This window comes from Xenopus tropicalis, chromosome 3, assembly GCF_000004195.4.
Source record: "Xenopus tropicalis strain Nigerian chromosome 3, UCB_Xtro_10.0, whole genome shotgun sequence".
Lineage (NCBI taxonomy): Eukaryota > Metazoa > Chordata > Amphibia > Anura > Pipidae > Xenopus > Xenopus tropicalis.
Genome location: NC_030679.2, coordinates 40490936 through 40515517, shown reverse-complemented (window position 1 = coordinate 40515517; position 24582 = coordinate 40490936). Strand labels below are relative to the sequence as shown.

At 41.1% G+C, this 24582-nt stretch overlaps 1 protein-coding gene across 1 annotated transcript in view; it reads left to right on the top strand.

Annotated features, from left to right (window-relative positions):
• The window catches only part of afap1l1 (actin filament associated protein 1 like 1), a 41252-nt gene extending 35599 nt beyond the window's left edge, over positions 1-5653 (top strand). Inside the window, exons 14-18 of the mRNA XM_012959795.3 lie at positions 267-381; positions 1041-1205; positions 2688-2866; positions 3320-3448; positions 3981-5653. Coding sequence (XP_012815249.2) covers positions 267-381; positions 1041-1205; positions 2688-2866; positions 3320-3448; positions 3981-4004 — 612 coding nt within the window. The 3' untranslated portion in view covers positions 4005-5653. The remainder of the gene's footprint in view (positions 1-266; positions 382-1040; positions 1206-2687; positions 2867-3319; positions 3449-3980) is intronic.
• The last annotated feature ends 18929 nt before the right edge of the window (positions 5654-24582 follow it).

The following is a 24582-nucleotide window of genomic DNA, read 5'->3' as shown; positions in this document are numbered from 1 at the left end:
AGCATTTCTTTACAAAGCTAAAAGAGTTAGCCTTTATCAACTACATACCCCAAATCAGCTAGATACACCCAAGTTCAAATTTAGGAATATGCACCGTCTCCACTACCTTACACCCTTAGTACATATTTGCTGCAGTATAAGTCTAGTGCAGTTAGAAGAATGAACCAGACCATCTCATTGGTTTCTGCATTAGAATAGATTTTCACCATGTTAATAAAGTTCCCTAATAGTTTTAAAATCCATAAGAGTTCCTTGATATTTTATAGGTGGAAGACCCCAAGCGGGCCCCTGGAGTTGCACAGGTAAAGCGTCACGCCTCCTCCTGCAGCGAGAAATCCAGACGGGTAGAGTCTGAGGTTAAAGTGAAACGCCATGCATCCAGTAAGTGATTCCTTGAAGGTTACTCTGACAAATATATGTGTTATGTTAAGGGCCTGAACATGCTTACATTCGTCTCTGCCATGATCTCTTAGGAATGATTATGTTATGACAGTTCATCATTTTTGGATTGTGCCATTACATTCAGGATGGCTCAATACAAAGTATTTGGCTTAAGTGCTTGAATTAGATAGCGTGGAACTATGGGGAAAATAGAAGCAAGAAGCAGTGTAATATTTATATTAATAATAAGAAATTGGTTAATGAGAATAGAATTGTGGAATCTTGCTTGTGCTTGTTGTGACAGGAATGGTCATACCCCCATTTGTAATAAATGACACTAAGTTTGCCCAGGAGCAGTAACACATACTAAGTAACACATACTAATAAGATGTTTCCTTTTAAACAGGCGACCAGTAAATTGTACCTGATGATTGGCTGCTATGGGTTACTGCTCCTGGGCAAACGTAGTGCTTTTTATTATATAACCCCAATCATCTTTTAGCCATGACAAACTTTAATAGCTGCTACAAACCAAAATACTACACTTTAAGTTCTTTTTATATGAAAAAGCTAAATTTTTAGGTGTGTTTTTCCACCTTGGTAAGAGCAAGGATAGTTTTAGAAGGTCTGCATCATCATATGTAATTTATGTTTCTTAGATGCCAACCAGTACAAATATGGCAAAACAAGGGCTGAAGAAGATGCTCGTAAATTCATTGTTGAAAAAGAGAAGCTTGAAAAGCAAAAAGAAGCCATTCGGAGCAAGCTGATTGCCATGAAAAGGGAGAGGAGGGAGCTGAAGGAGATGCTGAAGAACTGCTCAGGTAGGGCCAGAAATGACAGGTCCCTTGGGCCACCAGTGCTGTCATTCCTTTAAAGGAGAAGAAAAATATCAATAACTGGGGGGTGCAAAAATGTTAGGTACCCCCCAGTGATTGCAATCACTTGCCTGATACCCCAAGATGGTGCTCCTGTTAACAGAAAACTGGCCTGGGGTACCTGCGATCAAGGGATCCCCTTCATTTGTTTGGCTTTGCACAGCTTGCACATATACAGTAGAGTAAAAATCCAAACTTAAACAAGAAAGTCGGCCTTTTCATCCTACTGCACATGCGCTGGCCCTGGGATTCTGAAGATAGATGAGTGAAGGAAGAGGATCGTCTGCTCTCATTAACCTCAGGCTTGTGCAGTTTTTGCACTGGCCTATCCTAACATTTGGCACCCCTCAATGATTGCAAATTTCCTTCTCCTTTAAAGTTGTTTTTTTTTTATTTGGGAAGTGGGTAGGTTTTCATAGATTCAAAGCAATTTGCCAATGTCACATATATAGTGGGGCGACAATGAAGTGGAAATTGGGCTAGCAACTCATTAGGACAGTGTCTGGCACCTTGGATGCTTTGCAGCTCTCTTTGATGAGAATATGAGAATAGGAAGCTAATCAGTGGTGCAGGAGTATATGTAATCGTTTTATTTTGCTATGATACAGTCATAAGTGTCCTCTGGATATTTCTCAAAGTGGGGGCAAGATTATTAACCAAAAGCAACCTGTATACAGTACCTGTGGGTTAAATGTATGCCAGGTGTGAGATATGATCTGTAGGAAATAGATTTATTGGTAAAACCCAGCAAACCACTTACAGCTCACATAATTCTACAACTGGGCTGTTTAAGTAGAGCGTGTAAATAATAAAAAAGTGCTGAACTAAACTAGTGATATCTTTCGGAAAAAAATGCTCCAGCCCTGTTATTTATGGGGACCCAGCTTCAGTCATCTGATTTACCTGTATTTCTGGCACCAGCATTGACAGTGTAAGTGCTGCTTACACTTACTAGTACAGATGAGAGAAAAGATAAAGAACTTGCCATTGGTGTTTCAGGCAGCTGGGAAATAAATAGGGTTGCCACTCAGCCAGTATTTCACAGGCCAAGCCAGTAAATCAACAGATAGGGCCATATTACAATGTGTAATTGCTGAATGCAAAGAGCCTTTGTGGAGGAAAGTTGCTGGTGCTAATAGCATGTAAAAAACCCTTTCTGAACCTTAGAATAAACTCAAATTCATGTATTAAGCAGGATGTTTTAACAGTTGCTTCCAGTAACACTGGCCTGGGGTGGATTTGCAGAATTGTTTCAAAATTAATAATGCACTTTTTTAATTGTCAAAGTAACATGATTCTTATCATTGATATGAACATGTCTTGTCACTTAAATATTAGTAACTTGTTTGAATGGGAGTGGAAATCAAGGAGCCATTTTACCAATGTTTTAGAGATCCTCTGTTTAGAGAACCTGTATTTTGTGTTCAGGAAAGCAGCAGAAGGAGATGGAGGAAAGACTGGCTATGCTGGAGGAACAGTGCAAGAATAATGAGAAAGTTCGTGTAGACTTGGAAATACAACTCACAGAGGTGAAGGAAAACCTAAAGAAATCTCTAGCTGGAGGGCCCACGCTTGGCTTGGCAGTAACTGGCAAGTCTGAGAACCCAGTGAGTATTCTGCCCTGATCTCTTTTTGTGACCTAGTTCACTACTGTATCTGCCCTAAGGTTCCTTCTTACCTCTTAATATTTAAGGTGTCCATACAGGTTGCTATCCACTTGTTTTGCAAGGTCCCAAACAAGTGGATCTTCTCCCTATATGCCTACTTAAGGTGGGCGATATCAGGCTAATTCCCAAGGCCCAAACAGTAGAATTAAATGGCAGGCATAGGCGCAGTTGGGCTAAAATCAAACCTTCCCCATCGAGATCTATACAATTTTAGGCCAGATGGTGGTCAAGTATGTCCATCAGGGGTGCCCATACATCGGCAGAATTTCTGAATTGCTCTAAAGGACTAAACTTGGCCTTTCAGTCTACTGTGGAGTCTGCGTGTCACTAGTCACTGCCAATTCTGTAAAATACACCTATGAAATTTATTTCATTTCCTTCCCCTTTTTGCAGCCTCAAAAAAGCCAGCAGCCAAGAAGCCCACCTGATCGCCTTCTGCCTGTTAACAGTGCGGCTGAGATGAGGCGCAGATCTCCTTCCATCGCGGCATCCAGCAAGGGCAAGGTGCTACAGAAGGCCAAGGTAAGCACAGCCACCTCAGAGTAATAGTGACAGGACACAGAGTCTGCATATAGTTGTCACACACCCTTGGCATTTTGGCACAACCTGTGCAATATAAGTAGTTGCATCGCTACAGTATTCCTTTGCCTAGGACTATTTCTTAATTTACCATCTTTTATCCTTGTGGAAAACTACTACTTTATTCCTTAGTGTTTGCTTGCTGAATATTTAACAAAAGTTAAATATTCAGTTTATACTGTTGAGATGTAACTTCCATTTATAAGCAGGTTGGAGCATCATTGAATTTTTGTTAGGAGAGTTATGAAGACATTGCTTGTTGCCTCTATGGAAAATTGTAATGTTTTGAGCCAATAAACCACAATTCATTTTGCTACAGTGCTTCGACTTCTCTGTATATTTTGGCTTAGACAGGTTGGGGTACTGTTTCTGTAGGCACCTGAAACAACAAAAGGTGGATCACTAAGTGGCTGAGCACTCCAACACTGAGAAGGAGCTTCATTTTGTTCTTTTATTCTTGTACTTATTATTTCAGGAGTGGGAGAAGAAGAAACCCTAGAGAAATGTTCCTTTATGTGGTGATAAGAAAAGGCACAAAATGAATTCTGGAATATCAGAGATGGAGGACACTGTAATAATGAAGCCCGGTCTCAAACTTCTCTTCAGTCACTGACCATACAGAGAAAGCATCGGACATTAGGGCGAAAAACTTCATAATGTGGAACACTGGAAGCCAAATGAGCTATTTAGGAACTACCAAACTTTCTGTCTTATAAATTGCATGTGCAAGTTAATACCCTAAGGAAATGGGGACACTTTGTTATGAATGCCACAATGAGGAGTTAGCCACTGGGGATTCTGACAGGAAAACTTACGGGATTCACCATTTTTGCCTTAGAATGGAACTAAACTTTAAATATAATAATGACTTATCAGGTTTATGGACAGGGAAGTGCAATTAGGATGTAGTTTTCTAGATGGAAGAAATTAGAAACAAGACAAATTTAATGAAATAGAGGCCCTGGGGTATGGATCCCAGGATGAATCTGACATAGAGTGGCTTGCAAGTACTTAATTAGTGAGGGCGCTAAGAAAAATAATGGGAATTATTACAGTTTGAGAGTTTGGGCCTATTGAAAGTGATTGGACCGCTTTGCTGCCGCTAGGTTTCCAAGCAGTTTTAAACAACAAAATATAACCTATTTATACACATGGTTAATATTTCATTTTACAAGGTCTGCTTTCGGTTTAAGAAAAAGTAAATGGAAATGAAATCTTGCGTACAAATAGAGTATATTTATCTATTATCCTCTTTTGGAATACCTGTACGCATATACTGTGTACATTATAGTGGCAGCCATATGAGGAAAACCACAAGCCTATGGACACAAGCAGGCCCAGACTGGGATTTAAAATAGGCCCTGGTACACAGAGACCCAAATAGCCCCCAGCAGCCCACTAAATAGTGACTGTCTATGGCATCTTACAGCAGCCCCTCTGGCATTGCCAGAACAGAAGATAACAGTTCTCTGTCGCCTGCCTACAGATGTTGTCAGTTGGGATGGGAAAATGCTGGTGGATCAGAAGATACTAGCCTGTATGTTGGTAACAAATAGGGATGCACTAAACCCATAATTTTTTATTTTGGGTGAATATCGAATCCTCCAGAAAAGAATCTAAGCCCCGTGTTGCATAGACAGTTGTCTTAATGTTTAAAAGTCGCATGACTGTCTGTAAGGTTTTGGTTTGGCTAAGCAATTAGGATATGTCCAAAAAGAAATCTTGCATAAAAGCACTGGGTTTAGCTGAAGATCAAAACAAATTTTGATTTTGTGCATCTCTTCTAACAAGATCATGAATCCATAGGCTTGTATCAAGTACCAAAGAAAGAAAGAAAGCAGCCGTAAGTGTGAGTGCGATGAGGAATGGTAGAATAGAAATGGTGCTCCTATCTAAGTCATACAGTTGGCTCACTCAGGACTATTGAAGGATGTCTAGGACAGACTGTGACTATAAAGCCTGTAGTCCTCTAATAAAGGATTCTCATAACCCATTAACATCGATATGGAACTCCTAGCAACTGTGTGAAAAGTAATCTGGGGCCATGTCAGCTTTACACTTCTAATTGTGAACTTTATGTACAGTGAGTTCTATGCACTTTAAGCATCTCCAATCATTTTTTTCCAATAAAATAAAGATGTACAGAGATTCCTGAGTATTATTACTGTAAAAATAAGTTCTATTGTTATACTATTACTGACACTACTGTGTTTCCAAATGCTCTATGTTTTATAGCAGTTTTGAAAAACATAAAATCATTGCCGCACAGATTTTTTTAACCACAATGCAATTCCCTCCCCTTAGTATGGGTCAATATAGCACAGAATTTGCATCTTTCTGTAAACTGCAAACAAACAGCATCACCGGGACTTGTCATGAACACTCACTTGGATGACTTCCATTTGTGGGCATTTCAAAAAATATGTGTATGAGCAGAGAGATCTAAACCAAGAACTTTACAGTCAGTGTTAATTCACTGTTAGAGATGTATAGCGGGAGCGCATGTGTATAGATATAAAAGACAAAAAACAACTTATAGTGCAAAAACGTTTAGGAGTGATAATTCCTTAAGTGCATCCAAACACCAAATATATATATAGTGCAAGATTATTGAGCAATAACACCATGTGTAGTAATGCAAATTGCTCGCCAGATGGCGGTAAATTCAAGCCAAAAGTATGGGAAAAATCCAAAATTGAGATGTAGCCGTATCCTCAGTGTAGGCACAAAAAGAGAAAGAAGCAGCAAATAGTGCAATATTATTTATTACAAGACAACTGCTAAAAGCAATGGTACTTACAAAATGTAGACGATAAAAGGTTAATAAAAGACTCAATGCGTTTCACGTACTCCTGAGGAAGTGTACCGAAGTACGTGAAACGCGTTGAGTCAATTTGGGATTTTTCCCATACTTTTGGATTGAATTTACCGCCATCTGGTGAGCAATTTGCATTACTACACGTGGTGTTATTGCTCAATAATCTTGCACTATATATATATATTTGGTGTTTGGATGCACTTAAGGAATTATCACTCCTAAACGTTTTTGCACTATAAGTTGTTTTTTGTCTTTTATATCTATACACATGCGCTCCCGCTATACATCTCTATAAGTTTGTTGGACCCAGTCAAAAGGGTTGATCAGTGGAGGAGCAGTAGGATTACAGACACTCGTTATGATTATTTGACTTCACTGAACATTATCAAGAGGACTGGGTATTGTACATACCACACGTTTAATTCACTGTTACCCTGCCCTTTAACCCTTGCATGATACAAACGGACACAGAAAGTTCGTACCCACAGGGTAAATCTTGCCTATACAGTACTCTTAAGAATTAAAAATTGCACCCATGTTTGCAAGTTGACAAACAAGGGCCCCTATCTGTTTGGTGCCACACTGCTGGTGCACTCAGTGTGACCTACGCTACAATCAAACACCCACTTTTAGGTTTCCACTGATATCACAAAGTGCAACAAAATCTTCCTCACAAGCTGTAAATATTGTCAGTGTATAGGGCTACTGTATGGTGGGAATTGACCTTGTTTTAATTTGAATTTTTTTCAACGATTCAAAAATGTTGGCATCTAAAATCTTGCAAGTTCATGTAGAAGTCCATGGGGAGTCATCCTAGGCAAAACTTTAGTTTTTTTTTCAATTTGAGATTTTCAAGTTTTTTTGAGCTTCTTAACTCACATATTCAAGTTTTTTTACACAGTTTTATTTGTTCAAGTTTTTCATATTCTGTTTTTTTAATAAATAAGCACACATTCAAGTTTGTTTTCTAAATTGTGAGTTTATATGAAGTAGAAAAAAACTCTAAAACTCACAAATAGAAAACCGATAAATAAGCCGATATGTGTTTGCACGTAGAACATTTCTGTGCAGATATAAATATATCCTCCACTCCAGAGGGGGTTGGTCACAGGCCTTTCAGTTTCCTATTGTACATTCAAACCTCCAAACCTTTATAAAGGTCCCACGTGGACAGTACGGTACACAGTATAGTTACTGTATCCAAGCACAGGTTGGAAGATTATTTAGAACAGTGCTGTCCAACTTCTGTGGTGCTGAGGGACTGAATTTCTCTAGCATACATGGTGGAGGGCCGCTAATGGAAGCCAGTTTTGCCCAGTCCCCTTTTTGAACCACACCCACTTCAAACCACAACCATTTTATCACAATGGTGGTAGTGCAGCAAAAACCCAAATGCTTGGTCCTCACTGCGGGGATATCAGCAGTTATTCATATATGAAAGAATTATATTATGTCATATTAAGACACACCCTTAAATCCATATGCCTCCTCCTCCCCTGTGGATAGCACAGCAACCCCCAGCAACATAATTACACCCTTTAGGGACCATTCAATGGCTGTTTCCAACTGCTAACAAACTCCCAGAACAAACCCCTGCCAGGTTCACCTCTCACAGGCAGCATAGCGCAGGCAGAGTATGGCACACACAGGCAGGACTCTGCCTCCCTTATGCTGCCTGTGTGTGCCATACTCTGCCTGCGCTATGCTGCCTGTGTGTGCCATACTCTGCCTCCCTTATGCTGCCTGTGTGTGCCATACTCTGCCTGCCCTATGCTGCCTGCGTGTGCCATACTCGGCCTGCCCTATGCTGTCTGTGTGTTCCATACCCTCCAGCCCTATGCTGCCTATGTGCCATACTATGCCTGCCCTATGCTGTCTGTGTGTTCCATACCCTCCCTGCCCTACCCTGCCTATGTACCATACTATGCCTACCCTATGCTGCCTGTGTGTTCCATACCCTCCCTGCCCTATACTGTCTATGTGCCATACTTTTCCTACCCTATGCTCTCTGTGTGTGCCATATACACAGGCAGCATAGTCCAGGCACTACATACAATGTCTGAGGTGTGAACAGGAGAACAATGTGGATGATTACAGCCTGAGCCTGAGGTGTGAACACTGCAGGGGGTGAACAATGCAGAAACTAAAAGGTGTGAAAAACACAGGGGATTAAATTATTAAACAATACAGGGGGATTACAGCCTGAATCTGAGGTGAGAACCATGCAGGGGGCCAGTTAATCTCAGTACTGATACCATTTAAAGCTTACTCAAAGGTAAGCCATCAAAGCAGCCAGACAGGTGGGGGGCCACACAGAGGGGGGTCGGGGGCCGCATGCGGCCCACAGGCTGCCAGTTGGACAGCACTGCTAGAAGATACAGCAAGTAGTAGGCAGCTCCAGTAGCAGCCAAAAAGATATTGTATGAAAGTACCAGCTGTATAAATTTGCACAGGAAAACCAGCCTCGGGAGGCCTCAGTAGGAACCTGAGATGGTAAAGTAGTCTGGCCCTTATTGTGCCCCTGTGAATGAGGGCTTGTATTAGGTTTGTGCTCCACTGAGATAACTGTAGAGTGGGGTAATTCTCTATATACAGACACCCACCAGACAGTAAGGACTCCTGTGGTTATGGCCCAGAGTAGTGTGTTTGTGTGAAATTCCTTTATGCCTATATATATATATAAGAAAAACAAAAGCACATAATGACATGGACATTTTATAAACAAAAATGAAAAAGTGAAAAAACAAAAAAGTGACAATTTTTCTTTTTTCCCTTGAGAAAGTGCAAGTACAAGTGCAAAGTTATGCATTTTGGTAGAAATAATATAAACGCGAACTATCTACTGAATGGTAGTGTGTTGGGGGTATCCCTAATGGAGAAGGATCTGGGGGTTTTTGTTGATAACAAGTTGTCTAATGCCAGGCAGTGTCATTCTGTGGCTACTAAAGCAAATAAAGTGCTGTCTTGTATAAAAAAGGGCATTGACTCAAAGGATGAAAACATATTTATCAAAGAGTAAAGGAGGAGATGGCTTCAGTTAGAGGAGAACTCTAAAAATGTTATTCAAGTCAATAGGGTTCGGTTGATTTCTCAGTTGGTGAACTTTCTTTTCATCCTAAGATAAATATGCTCCTTTATCCAGTTGCTGGGGGAAGTGAGAACACGGTAACCAAACTAGAGAGGTGTAGAACAATTTGTCTACAGCTAGTGGAAGATGCCGGATATAGGGCACATACGTGTCTATAGCATTTACTGAACAGTACTAAGGTTCCAGGTTTTTGGTCACCTGCCCACTTCCACCCCCGCCCGCTCTCTCTCAGGTGGGAGAGTAGTAGGGTGAGGTTTCTCTAAAGCTATAGAGAAAGCAGACCCTGTTGTCTGGGGCCCCTGATAACACCCCCCATGACCTTGGGGTCTGCTTCCTCTATCGTTACACCACTGCCTTCAAGTCTCAGGGACACCACTGGGGAGTAACGTTGAGACCAGTCAGGGATCCTATGGCAAAGTTTTAGAGATGTACATTTTAAATGTAAATTTTAGGGTTACAAAGTAGAAGAGGTGCATTGGTTGCAATCACTAGTGAGGCCAGGGATCTGGGTGGGGGGCGGCAATGTGACACAGAGTTAGATCCTTCCCAATCTTAAATGCATACAAATCCAAAATCAAAGCAAGAAAAGAGATGCCTCAGCAAACCCAATAATTGTGGGATGCAATAGGTGGGTAGGAAATTTAACTGAAAGGGCACAGAGGAATTCCAATGACATATAGTATCATTCCATACTTTAAAATGCTCTTTATCCTACTGCTTGAGGGCAGGGAGTATTCCATATATGGGTAGATCTCTTTCACACCATTAGTGCAAATGTTATATTTATGAGGTACCCCATATTTCATTTATATAAACCAGAATGTTAGGGGGTTACGGCACCTCCCATACAGATTAATAACTGCTAATGATGTCTCCTGCTCACAACCAGTGGTTAAACTACATATATTTTACATAGCACCTGAGGCGGAGAAAAATACCAATTTCCATTAGGTTTAACTTTGACTGGATAAACATATTTACAGAACTGTATTTTTACAAAAATGGAAATGTTTGACTACAAAATATACAGAAGAATCTCCAAACTGATATTTTATACATTTTCACAGTTGAGTTAAAGACAATATACATTTTATGGGCAAGTAGGGCTGCCACCTCTCCAGTCCGGGATATCACAGGGACGGGGCAATCATGCACGCATCGATCTTAGAGAATCCTCCCCAGTTTTCCAAATTGGGAAAACCGGAAAGGTAGTTTTGACCTGAACAGCAGGGCAGGAACTAGGGGTAGGCAGAAGAGGCAGCTGCCTAGGGCGCAACGATTGGGGGGCGCCAGGCAGGAACCTCTCCTGCCTACCCCTAGTCAGTTTCGCGTCACATTGCACATCGCAATGCGCATCGCATCGCGCCCCCCCACCCTGCGCGCTCGTTTCTGCGCATGCGCACCAAAACCAGAGGGGGGAGGGTGCGATGCAGGGGCGAGGTGGCCAACCGGGTTGCCTAGGGCGCCCAGTTGGCTCGGCCCGCCCCTGCTGAACAGCCCTACTGAAAATCAAGCTGTCCTGGTCAAAAGCACATGTATGGCAACCCTATGGGCAAGCCATACATTTAACTCTTGCTCCACAGTTATAAAGGGGATCTACACCAACATGGGCTATTGTCCCCTATTCTCTGTCTCCTGCACAAGAAGACCCCAATAAGAAAATATTCTGTCTGTGCCTTTTAACTCATGAACAATGGGCCAGGGCCTGCGCTGTACTGTAACCTGCTGCACTGTGATTGTGATGTCACACAAGTGGCACATGCCATAGGGACAGGCTTTTGGCAGTTGGAGAGACAGCGTCAGTTAGAGAAGACACCAGAGAGAAGGAGAGACAGTAGAGCGCAGCTTTTTGGAGAAAATGGAGAAGAAGAGCAATCATTTGGATGGATCAGAACCAGGACCACCTGTCAACGTTAAAAGGAAGAGAGAGAGTAAAGAAGAGAAAGGACCAGGGAAGAAGAAGGGAAAGAAGAAACACCATGAAGAGAAATCAGAGGGGAAGACTGGAAGAAGAGAAAGCGACTGTTTGGAAGATATAAGAAGAATAATTATTCTACCCAACCAATGCTTCCATAGCCCAAATCACCCTGCAGCCCACAGGTTAGCACACTATAGCACCACAATGCCACTCCAGCTCACCCTATCACTCACATTTAACCAAGTATAATGCTTGCATTTTCCAGAGCAAAGTGTCAGAAATGCTCTATTATAGTGTATTCATAGCTGACATAGCCCACAGTATGTCCATAGCTGACAAGTTAAAGTGATTCCATGGCCCACACTGTTACTCAGTAAAATATCCTATAGCCCAATAGCCTACACTAACTACAGTCCCTGATGCAATGCTTCCAAAGCCAGCCATAATATGACCCAGTAGCCAACAATTCCAGTATACAGGTAGTCACACTTACTGCCAATCAATAAATCACCTGACATTTTTCTCTGCCACTGAATGCAAATGCATACTCCATGGCTTCTCAGAAATCAGTGATCTGCCAATTAGCTGGTGAGAATGTGGAATATTTTAATGGGATGGTGTGAAAATTATATGCACATTATGTATTTACAAATATAAACCCAAAGGATAAACTCTAGACACAGTTTATTATCTAGCTCCCCCCATTCACTGTAAATAGAGTTGTGCTATTCTAGAAAAGTGAAATCTTAGATTCAGCACTGGATAAGGGACTGAAATGACCAAATGACAAACATTTTATCACCCATTTTTTACCAACACAAAAAACATGAGGGAATATTTATGAAAGTCACTGTATAAAGAAATATTAAGTTTCAAGTTTATTGTCATATACAAATAACAATGAAGCATCATTACTGTAATGACATTTTTTTGACCCGTGTTCCTCCCAACTTTACATAGACAAAAAAAAAAAAATACAAATATTAAATATAATAAAAGTGTGCAATAAAGGTACAAGTACTTACAATAAAAAAGTGCAATGAAATATTTGAAATTGTGCAGTGAGGATTTAAAGTGACTTTGCTTAAAGTGACACTGTGAAGAGTCCAGTAGTTATGGGGAGTGTGTGTTGGTGTGGGCAGAATGTCAGCAGTTCAGAAGCCTGATGGCTTGTGGGTAGAAACTGTCTCTGTATCTGCTGGTGCGGGTCTGGATTAACAAAAAAGCCTTGTGATTTAGTATTCATACTAGAATTACACTGTGTATATGGTTCCTGTTCCTAATTTCAGGTTATTGGAGCAGGGAATCAAACACAGGATAGGTGCTACATTGTTTAGGGATGTTAACCCCCTGAGACAAATAATACAAACTTTCATACTCTATTCTGTGAGGTGGGGCTTCTACTCATTTATCCACTTGTTCCCCCTATACTTTTGGGACTTTGCATGACCTGGGGTGGCATATGCCCATATGTATCATGCTATCGGTTTAATGGGTGGGTTTGCTTTTGTTGCTTTTTTATGTTGTGTCAAAGGCCTATAATTATGCCAAAACATTGCTTTAAAGGAACAGTAACACCAAAAAATGAAAGAGCTTTAAAGTAATACAAATATAATGTGCTGTTGCCCTGCACTGGTAAAACTGGTGTGTTTGCTACAGTAACACTACTATAATTTATATAATAAGCTGCTGTGTAGCCATGGGGGCAGCCATTCAAGCTGGAAAAAAGGAGAAAAGGCACAGGTTACATAGCAGATAACAGATAAGTTCTGCAGAGTACAATAGTGTTTTATCTGTTATCTGCTATGTGCCTGTGCCTTTTCTCCTTTGAATGGCTGCCTCCATGGCTACATAGCAGCTTATTTATATAAATTATAGTAGACTTTCTGAAGTAAACACACAACTTTTACCAGTGCAGGGCAGCAGCACATTATATTTTAGTTACTTTTTTTGGTGTTACTATTCCTTTAAGTAACCTTGCTTTCAAATATGCTAACAGTTTAATATATTGTACAGCAGGCTGGCTCAATATCTGCTATTATTCTTCAATCCATACATTTATAATTAACTGCACTTTTCTCTTTGCCCACTGCCATGTCCACATTTTCCACATGTCAAACTCTAATTCTGACTGGCAACATTGCTACATCACTGGCTTTAGTGATACTAAATGGATAAAGACTGACCTGATACCATTTCTGCATGTTACCTTGGGCAGGAACCTTTATTCTTCTATCCAGGTATTGGATTTTTTATCTGAAATGCTTGCGACCTGGGACTTTTCAGATAAGGGGGCCTTTCCGTAATTTGGATCATTTAAACATGAAATAAACCCAATAGGATTGCTTTGCCACCAATAAGGGTTTGCGCAGTTTAGTTACCATCAAGTACAAAGTACTGTTTTATTATTACTGGGGAAAAAAAGAAATGAGCTCTATTGGAGATGGCTTTTTTGTAATGCAGAGCTTTCTAGATAACAGATCTCATACCTGTACATTATACAATATGTGCCAGCCTAATAACTTCAAGTAGCACTGCGTGTATAAGTATACTGTACAAGTAATATACCTAGGGGCTGATTTACTAACCCACGAATCCGACCCGAATTGGAAAAGTTCCGACTTGAAAACGAACATTTTGCGACTTTTTCGTATTTGTTGCGATTTTTTCGGCTTCTTTACGAATTTTTCGTTACCAATACGATTTTTGCGTAAAAACGCGAGTTTTTCGTAGCCATTACGAAAGTTGCGTAAAAAGTTGCGCTTTTTTCGTAGCGTTAAAACTTACGCGAAAAGTTGCGCCTTTTTCGTAGCGTTAAAACTTAAAAGGTGCAAAGTTTTGCGTAAGTTTTAACGCTACGAAAAAAGCGCAACTTTTTGCGCAAGTTTTAACGCTACGAAAAATCGCCAGATTTTACGCAACTTTCGTAATGGCTACGAAAAACTCGCATTTTTACGCAAAAATCGTATTGGTAACGAAAAATTCGTAAAGAAGCCGAAAAAATCGCAAAAAATACGAAAAAATCGCAAAATACCGATCATTACGAAAAAAACGCAATCGGACTCATTTCGACCCGTTCGTGGGTAAGTAAATCAGCCCCCAAGTGTATGAGCTATGGGAATCTTTTTTCTCCACTAGGTGAAAGTGACCAGAAGAGACCTCGTGCTGATCCTAAAGGGCTGAACCCGCTGCAGATATCCAACTACACCTTCTATTCCGTGATTGGGGGAGGAGGATATGGCACGGTGAGTGATGGGCTTCAGAACAGGTCACATGACTTGGTGGGAAACAGAGGGAAGTATATCTAGATAAACTTAAAAAACAAGTTTCCTGTTATTCTTCAAAAGGATTTTAAAGAATATTTTTAGTGAAACATCATTTTAAATACTATCATAGATCTAATTCAACAGTTTAAGTAGTCCTTCAAACCATGTCAGTATGTTACATCCACAATGGCTATTTATATATTTACTCTAATCTCCCTGCCTTTCTCAGGTCATGCTGGCTTCATTAAGAGACAGCAGATCAAAAGTGGCTGTCAAAATCCTCAAGAAGAAGCCTGGTAGTTTCAGCAGCATCCGGGCCGAGGCAAATTTACTGAGGATCAACGGAGGAAGCCCATACCTGTGCCATGGATATGCCACTTTCCAAACTCAGGTACAAATCTGGGTTATTATTGTCAATTACTATGTATATTAATTTGCCTGTATTACTTAGGTGGCCTATCAGGGTATGCATTAATGACATAAATTACTCAGTGTGGTATTAATGCTGACCAACCAGCACCAACCAGACAATCCAGCCATTCTGTACCAAACTGTTACACATTGCCCTTACATATAGTATATAAGCCCTGCCTGCCTTGTTCTACCCATACAATAATGTAATCTCCCATATTTTAATCTTTTTCCTTTTGTCTTTGTACCCAGCGGCATGCCTTCCTCATCATGGAATATGCCAGCGGGGGAACCCTGAAGGATCAGCTGAGAACACACGGCGCACTGGACATGACCAGAGTCGAGTAAGTGGCACATGTGGGAATGTGGTAAATGGGCACGTTCTGTGGGTGCTAATGCCAGATATTGGGTGTCTTTTCCAGTAATTCTATGTGAGTTTGTGACCCTTCATTTATATGTAATGTGCACATGTACTATATATCTCACTTCCATTTTAAATTAATACCATCAGTAATTATCCCCACAGCATTACCCAGGGGGTTCATTAGATAATTGCCTTATCTAATAATATACATTATGGAGATTCTGACTATCTCTATTGAGCTGATCATTATTTTCTTTCCTTAAATAGGTTCCACTCCGCAGAGCTGGTTTGTGGGCTCCAGTTCCTTCATGACAACGGGATCGTCCATCGGTCAGTACAACACTATTTTATTTTAGCTTGCTCTTTTTTATATTATATATATTTATATATAGATATCGTTTCAATAGCGCTATATAAGGCTTTTCATTTGGGGGTGACAACCATTTGATTCTTGCTCCTGAGGAAGTGTACCGTCAAGTACACGAAGCGCGTTGGGCTATTTTAAGAGCTTGTGTTACATCGCAATTTGTAAGTTTTATTCTTTTATTTGAGTTTTTATAATAAATAATATTGCACCAGTTGCTGTTCTTCTTTTGTGCCTCACTGAGGATACAGCCACGTTCTGCAATAAGATTCATGAGACTGATTCTACACGGGGATACAGTTGCAAGTTACATCAAGGATGCAACATTCATCCATCTAGCTATATGCTACTATTGGATACATTATATTTGTCTGCTTCATCTACACTGCCATCTGGTAAGCAGTTAGCAGTACTGCACTTGGGTGTGAGTGTAAATCAAACGAGCACAAACCTTCCCTCTTATCTTTTACATTGTTCTGTTTCTTTTTGGTGAGAAGGGTTTTCTCTGCACATACGTTTTTGCACTATTGTATATTTTTGTTTTTCTACATATGCGCTCCGGCTGTACGCATTGCTGAATTCGTTTTGGGACCCAGTCAAAGGGGTTGATCTAAAGCGGAGCTGCAGGAAAGTCACGTTACACGCATACGATTTGATATACGGTTCACACAAGATTGGAAACTACATCACATCTAGAGCGCTGAGGACTTTGGTATTGTATATATACCCCACCACAGAATGCTTTTTTTAATGTTCTTATATTTTTATGTTGGTCCCTTAAATGACTCTTGATATATGCTAATATTAAGAGTCAATTAGTAAATTGGGCACACAAGTGCAAAGACCTGTTTTGCAATAAAAAAAACATTTTTTGCTTCCCATTTAAAGGGAAACGAAAGGTAAAGTCACTTGGGGGTGCCAAAATGTTAGGCACCCCCAAGTGACTTTAACCGCTTACCTCGTACCCCGGGCTGGTGCCCCTGTTGGGAGAAAACAGCACCAGCCCGGGGCACCTGGAGCAGATCGTTTCCGTGTTCTGGCTTCCTTTTCCGGAATGCCAGCGGTGGGCGCATGCGCAGTAGAGTGAAAAGCCGACTTTAATGTTTAAGTTCGGCTTTTCACTCTACTGCGCATGCGTGCGCAGCGAAACAGAAGGAAGGAAGCGCCGGCAGCTACCCCGGGCTGGTGCTGTTCCCTCCTCACAGGGGCACCAGCCCGGGGTAAAAGGTAGGTGGTCAAAGTGACCAAGTGACTTTGGCTTTCTTTTTCCTTTAAAACACACATGTTAAAATACTTTAAAACTTTACTAAGTTCAATTCACACTTTGAGTCTTGCTCATTGTCATTTATGAGTATTCATTAGTATATTTTCAATAGTTTTCCCATGTTTGTTTATAGTAATATTTATCCAGAATTGAGTTCTTTATTTCATTAACTACATTTATCTCTAAATTACAGAGACCTCAAACCAGACAACATTCTGCTGGACCAAGAGGGCCACATAAAAATATCAGATTTTGGCATGTTCCAGCAGAATGTATTTGGCAACAGAACCGTCACTGGCAGAGCAGGAACTCTAGGTTATATAGCCCCAGAGGTAAGTCATTTTATTGAATTTAAAGATTTCACTTTTAGTACAGGGGAATATGCCCAAACGAGAGAAGTGCTCCTCAGACCAAACTGATGCCATTCACAGAGATGTGGATATTAGAGGATAGGCAATATACACTTGAAAGTTACCAGCAGGTGTCAGTATAAGCGCTGGTAGGAGGCACACAATACCTTACATTACTGTAACAATTAAAAAATAGTAACAGCACCTGCACTGCTTGGCAGTTCCCATTAAATCCTTACATTTCTGCACTGATTCCCATTTTAGTGGTTTAGCATATTCAAGATGGTTTTAGCAGTCTTTATACTGTATGATCTGCTCATTGGTGTAACAACAGAAATGAGGAGGCTCACAATGTCAATTCATTTACCTTTCTATTAAAGATCTTCTTAAATAAGGGATATAATGCGGCGGTGGACTGGTGGGCACTAGGAGTTATCATCTGCCAGATGGCCACCGGCGAGTCCCCGTTTCCAGAAGAAAGTGATGATGATAATTTCATCGATGCGGTGATCAGCGACGAGCCCAACATCCCTTACTGGCTGAGTGGGGATCTCAAAGACCTACTGAGGGAGGTAGGTATGGCTGCTGGGACAGAAGAACTATAACTTGCACACATATACATACCATATATTTGCACTGTTATGAGCATTTCTTTTCATTCTTTATTTTGAAGCATAAATGTTAAAATTCTTTTAATAGGTATGGGGTCTATTATCCATAAACCCATCCAGTAATATTAATAATTCCTTGCATATTGTCTTGGTATTTTTAGTGATCCTAGAAAATGCCCTCTGTACCATTACACCTTTTTTTCACACAAGACAACTGACCTACTGTATGATCTGAGTAATGTGACGGTATTACTGGTGGGTTCATTACACAGACTCACATCAGCAGTATTCAAATAAATGTTTATTTATTCCTTTAGCTACTGGAGAAGAATCCTGACCGGCGCCTTGGTGTGAATGGCAACATCTGGCACCACCCATTGTTTTCAGCCATTGAGTGGGAGGAGCTGGAAAGGCAGCCGGTACCACTCCCTTTCGACCTAAGAACAGTAAGTACATGGGTGCTAAAATACTTATTAGACAGAAATATAGAACCCACTAATAAAATAGGTAGCGCAGGTTTTATTTAGTGGAATACCAAGAAATAGTATCTATTGTGCAACCATTAACGCTTTCTCTGCCTGGTATTTTTGCGGCTTCAGATCCAAAGTTTAATTTGGTCTTTTATTTGTTTAAAGTTTAGTCTTGATTATACAGTGGAATCATATAGGAAAGGGAAAACAAATATCAATTTGTTAGTCACCCTTCAGCAAATGTAACCATTTGCCTTTGAGGCCGCTCATCTTGCAACATGCAGAATGTAGTGCATTAGGATGTGCATACCTTTCTGCCTAATTGGCTGTTTAAATGTTAAAGGCATTTGATTTAATGATTTTATATCATTCAAACATAGTTTTTCTCTCCATTTTATACAGCCATCAAATGAGAACAGTGACCCAGTTGAAGGAAAGGCTTTATCATTCCTGGAGTCCCCGAAGAACATCAACGCATCAGGGGACAAAATGAAAATCCCAGGCCTTTCCTTCATCGATTCTATTTGGCAGGATTAAGCTTCTGAGGCTCAGCCATGCAATTCCATCGGGCATGGACAATAGACCATCAGTTACCATCATCCATGGACTTTGGAATAAGAACATCTCCACCTGCTGCATGGAGACCCCACCATACTCTGCAATGCCTGGTCCTACCATCTGTGCCAGTGCCATCTGGGAAATCCCATTCTAGAGCTCACCCAGTAACATCAGGAAGAGGTAAGTGGCATTTACTTTACTTTGAGCGAATGTGTGCGTGATTGTGTGAGAGAATGTGAGATACGAAAGGCTAAGGGCGTAACAGGCAGGCAGAGATGGCTCCTCTTATAGGGACCAAATTCCATCAGGCTCTGTCTTTATACCTTGTCCATACCCTGCTTTTAATGCACAGACCACTGATCCAGGGTTTTTTTTCCCCATCTGTAGCAAATTGGCCCCCGCTTCAGATGGTTTTTTTTCCCTTTTGTTGGATCAGCTGGAATTCTTTGTGCAAAGGGTTGTACTTCATAGACATGTTTTTATCAGCCTCCATAGTTATATTATTATTCTACTGTTATAAAGTTAATGTTAAGTATTATATATGTTATAGGAGGCAAGGCTTGTTACGCCCGGAGTGAATGGTGTGTGAATGCCAGTAACATGGTTGAAGCCTTGTCGTGGCGTTACTGCTCACATGTATATGAACATGTGCTAATTCAACCAATCGTGAGACTGGAATATCACTAGAATGTCTTTCTCTATTGAAAGCCCCCCTCTCCATTTATCTTTCTTGTGGCAGAGCTTCAAAAGTACCAAAAGCACACCATGATTTCCCTGCCCCTATTGAGGATTATGTATTTTGTTAAGTACATTCATGCACATTCCCATGCTTTCTTGAACATTTGATGCTCTTCATCTCAGATCTTGCATATATTTTCTAACATTTAGTAGACTGTTCAAAGTTTATCACTGAGCACTTATGTTAGTAAATGAACACTTTAGTGAAGTAATTAAAACAAGGGTCCCGAACCTTTCTTACTCATGAGCCAAAGTCAAAAAGCATCATAAAAGTTCATGGAGGTGTCAAGCTCTACATAAGAAGCACAACAGGCCAGCCCAAGAACAGTTCTATAAGCTAGATCATTGATCCCCAACCAGTGGTTCGTGAGCAACATGTTGCTCCCAGTAGCCTCAAAGTAGGTGCTCATTTTCAAATTCCTGGCAAATGTTGATTGCATAAAAACCAGTGTAAAGCCAAACAGAGCCTTCTATAGGCTACCTGTCCACATAGGGGCTACCAAATAGCCAATTATAGCTCTTATTTGCACCCCCAAGAACTTTTTCCATGCTTGTGTTGCTCCCCAACACTTTTTCCATTTGAATGTGGCTCACGGGTATAAAAGGTTGGGGATCCCTGAGCTAGATAGTTGCCTTCTATAGCTACCCCTATAACAGCTCCAGGGTGTCATTCAGAATGTGGTGGTGCCAATCAGAAGTGCCTTCTTATATCCTGCTACTACACATTAACATTAAGTGGAAGTTATAAGTGTTTTCTAGTTGCACTAGCAACTCTGTTGGGGAAAAAAACTTTAGGCTGGGGATCATTCTCTGGTACCCTTGCACTGCCATCTTACCCTGTCTACCCAGGGATTCCTAGTGTAGACTTGACATTGCAAATTCTTACTATGCTTTGCATGCCACAGCAGGAACAAGGAGTAGGCAGGATAGACATGTGCCTTAAGCTGGCCATACACGTGGCGATCTGACGATGTCCAGCGCTGCAGGTACCCCGGGCTGGTGCTGTTCTCTCCTAACAGGGGCACCAGCCCGGGGTAAAAGGTAAGCGATTTAAGTCACTTGGGGGTGCCTAACATTTTGGCACCCCCAAGTGACTTTGCCTTTCCATGTCCTTTAAGGGATGTTTAACCCCAAAAGACATAATGGGACGATTGCTGGCAAGGGAGGGGTTATCTTGGGGTTAACTGTCTGCTCATAATATCTGGCTGCGTAGTAATGGGCTTCTAGGTGGCCTGCAGGTGCAGAGCTGTAGGTGTTGAAAAAGAAGATCAATTAGTGGCTCATTGCACGTGGTAGCAGCAAAAGTGGCTTAAAATGTTGGTTCCCAAGGGACTTTACCAGACATTTAGTGAAGATCAGTGAAAAAGAATTATGTCGCCATGCTCCCCAAGATTAATACCCCATCATCCACTCTTATTATATGTTCAAAATAAATAAATAAATAATTGTATTGTCACAGCATGGAGGAAAGTTATGCTTTATAATATAAATAGTTTCCTTAAAATTAATAGGCAGAACTATACCGGTATATGCAGCCTAAGGAAGGTAATTAGGCTGGCTAGACATTTATATATTTACACGTAGTAGTGCATTAATAGTTGTTTCAATAAATAAGCTGCTGCCATTCTCCAACAAAAAGTTTGTGTGTCAAGTGTATTTATTCATTGTGTGTCCAGAGTATTCATTTTCTTACTTTAAAAAGGAGCGTGTTTGGGTAAATGGGACTTAATTAACAGAATTGATCCTCCTCAGTTTGAGGCTAATACCAAGTCAGCTTGTTTCTTAGAAATGCAAAAGTCCTTTCCAGTAAAACAGATAAGACGGTGTTTCATCCTTCCTGCTTCTGCCTAGAAAACGTATGGTTAATAGAAGCTGTGAGAGTAACCCTATAATGTCCAGGAGCTTTACACCAGCTTTGCATCTGTGCATTTTAAAGTATACAATCATTTTTAATTTGTTTTGCACTATAATTAAGACATTCAAAGAATTATTATTTCTAAAAAGATTTTAAGTTCTATTGTATTATTTAAACTGAGACAATTTGTAGCACAATTTTCACAACATTCATAAGGCCCTCAAATGATTGAACACAGGCAGACAATGTAGCCCATACAGCTGCTGTGACAGCACAGGGCCCTCCGGCAGTTCAGAAAGGTGAATGATTTACAAGTGGATGACAGGTGAATGATTTTCATTGCAGGCACCTGACAAATGATCCGCTCCTCCCACCAACCTTTAGACCAGTGATCCCCAACCAGTAGCTTAGGGCAACATATTGCTCACCAACCCCTTGGATGTTGCTCCCAGAAGCCTCAAAGCAGTTGCCTTTTTGAATTTATGGCTTGGAGGCTAGCTTTGGCTGCATACAAACCAGGTGTACCAACAAAGAGAACCTATTGTAAGCTGCCAGCCCACATAGGGGCTACCGTTAGCCAATCACAGCCCGCATTGGAACCCCAAGGAACTTTTTCAAGCTTGTGTTGCTCCCCAAATCTCTTATACAGTTGAATGTGACTCACGAGTAAAAAGGTTTGGGGACCCCTGCTCAAAACAAATTGCAGTGTTGGTGTCTCCTATCTACTGCTCTCCCCCAATACCTGTAGTTGTGAGCCACCTCTGAACATTTCTAGAAAGGAGTTGAAGGCACTGAAACCACTGACACAATGCAGAGAAAACAGAATTAAGATGCAGTGTGAGGCAGCATTCAAAGGCACTGCTCTCGGTATGGGCAGGGGGTAAGTAATGGTTGGTATGGGGGTAGGTAATGGTTGCAGTCCTTGGGTGTCCACCCTTCCACCCTGAAAAAAAAGCTGGTGTCTTATTTACTAACAGTAGGTGAGGTGATAAAACAAGGGATAGAGAGACGTGCGACCCCTAGCACTCCTTTCTTACACATCATTAAAGGAGGGATGTACTGTGACCTTGGGACATCTATTTGCTATGCTAGCCATTTAAAATGTAACTACAACATAAGGGTAAAGGTCCTTGTTTGTTTCCAGCAGAAGCTGTGGCACTTGGGGTTAAAGGGTTTGAACCAGTGCTTGTTGCTTCATCTCTAGTTTTGTACTGGAAGCAAAGCTGAAAACAACAAAAAAAAACAAGATCAAAAGAAAAAACAGTTGTGACTGGTGGACCAACCTTGCACTTAATTAGCTGAACATACTACATTCCGGACAAGGTTGACTGTAACCTTTTATGTTGACCCAGGGCTGGCTCTGTTCTTATTGTCCATCTGAATGAAATGAGTAAATTATATTTCAGCAATATGGACTATGCTAAGGGAGCTAACGTTCTTTAATGTGTACTATAGAGGCACTATATGGGTAAGGAAGCATTAGAATCTGGGCAAAGTGAGCTTTGATTCCATTTCATGGGGTTTTTTTTCTTCTTTTTCCCCTTTCTTCGTCCCTGGCCCTTTTTCTCTCTCTCTTTTAATACTGATTAATGGTTCTGGTCTATCAAGACGGCCACACTCTTTTTCCACTTTTAAAAAACTGTGCTTTCTCTCTCCTATTCAAAAGATGGAGTGTGCTGAAAAACTATCCAGAAACATCCAGAAGAGGCTACTAGTACCCCACCACCACAATAGGAACACTAGGAATGGAAGCAGACAGAAATAGAGACTGTTTCCAAGGTACCGGTATTAAATTCCAAATGATCACCTTCCTTCAGTGTATCCATAATAAATTATTATGACATTAAAATCAGATACACCCAAAAGTTACATGTATTCCACATAAGCTGGTACATTTATGGGTACATACAAATGTTAATTAGTTATTTGGGTTGTTAACCTAGAAACTAGCCTAAAGGTGGCCATACACGAGCAGATCCGCTCGCTTGGCGATGTCGCCAAGCGAGCGGATCTTCCCCCGATATCCCCACCTACAGGTGGGCGATATCGGGGAGCATTTAGGTAAAAAAAATAATAATCCGATCGTTTGGCCCTGGGGCCAAACGATCGGATTATGTGGGCGGCAATGGGGCAGTCGGATCGGGAACCGCATCAACGAGCCGATGCGGTCCCCGATCCGACCAGATTTTCTAACCTGGCCGATCGAGATCTGGCCAATTTCAGGCCAGATATCGGTCGGCCAGGCCGCTCTGCTCTCCCCAAACACGGGCCGATTAGCTATAGTCGGCCCGTGTATGGCCACCTTAAGGGCTCTGGCACACAGGGAGATTAGTCGCCTGTGACAAATCTCCCTTGTCACAGCAAATCGCTGAAGTTGCCTCGCGAGGCAATTTCGGCGATTTGCCGAAATCGCCTGTGCAGCGTGTGCCATCCCACCGGCGACTTACATTTTCGCCAGTGGGATGGTAGTTCTGGGAGATTAGTCGCCCGTGACAAGGGAGATTTGTCACGGGCGACTAATCTCCACGTGTGTCAGAGCCCTAAAACCAGCGACAAACCACTCACAAAGGCATTTTCTTGTAAAAACATTATTGTTTCATCCAGCCAGAGTGCAGGCGCTAATAGACTACATAATAGGCTTTGGTAATGAATGCTCACCTAATACCTACTATTATATCTATATGCATTTCAGTGTTCGCTACATTCACTCAAACATAAAAATCTGTTCAATAAAAGTAATTTTTAAATGAAATGTGAAAGCCAATAAAAAAAAATCTCAGCTGTCAATCATATTTTACATTCTCTGACTCTATGCTGAGGCACAGTAATCAGTTTAATTTCTGCACAGATGTCTCTCACCCCTTACATTTAGTAACTGTGTGCCCCCACTCTCCTTACTGTCAGTAACTGTGTGCCCCCACTCTCCTTACTGTCAGTAACTGTGTGCCCCCACTCTCCTTACTGTCAGTAACTGTGTTCCCCCACTCTCCTTACTGTCAGTA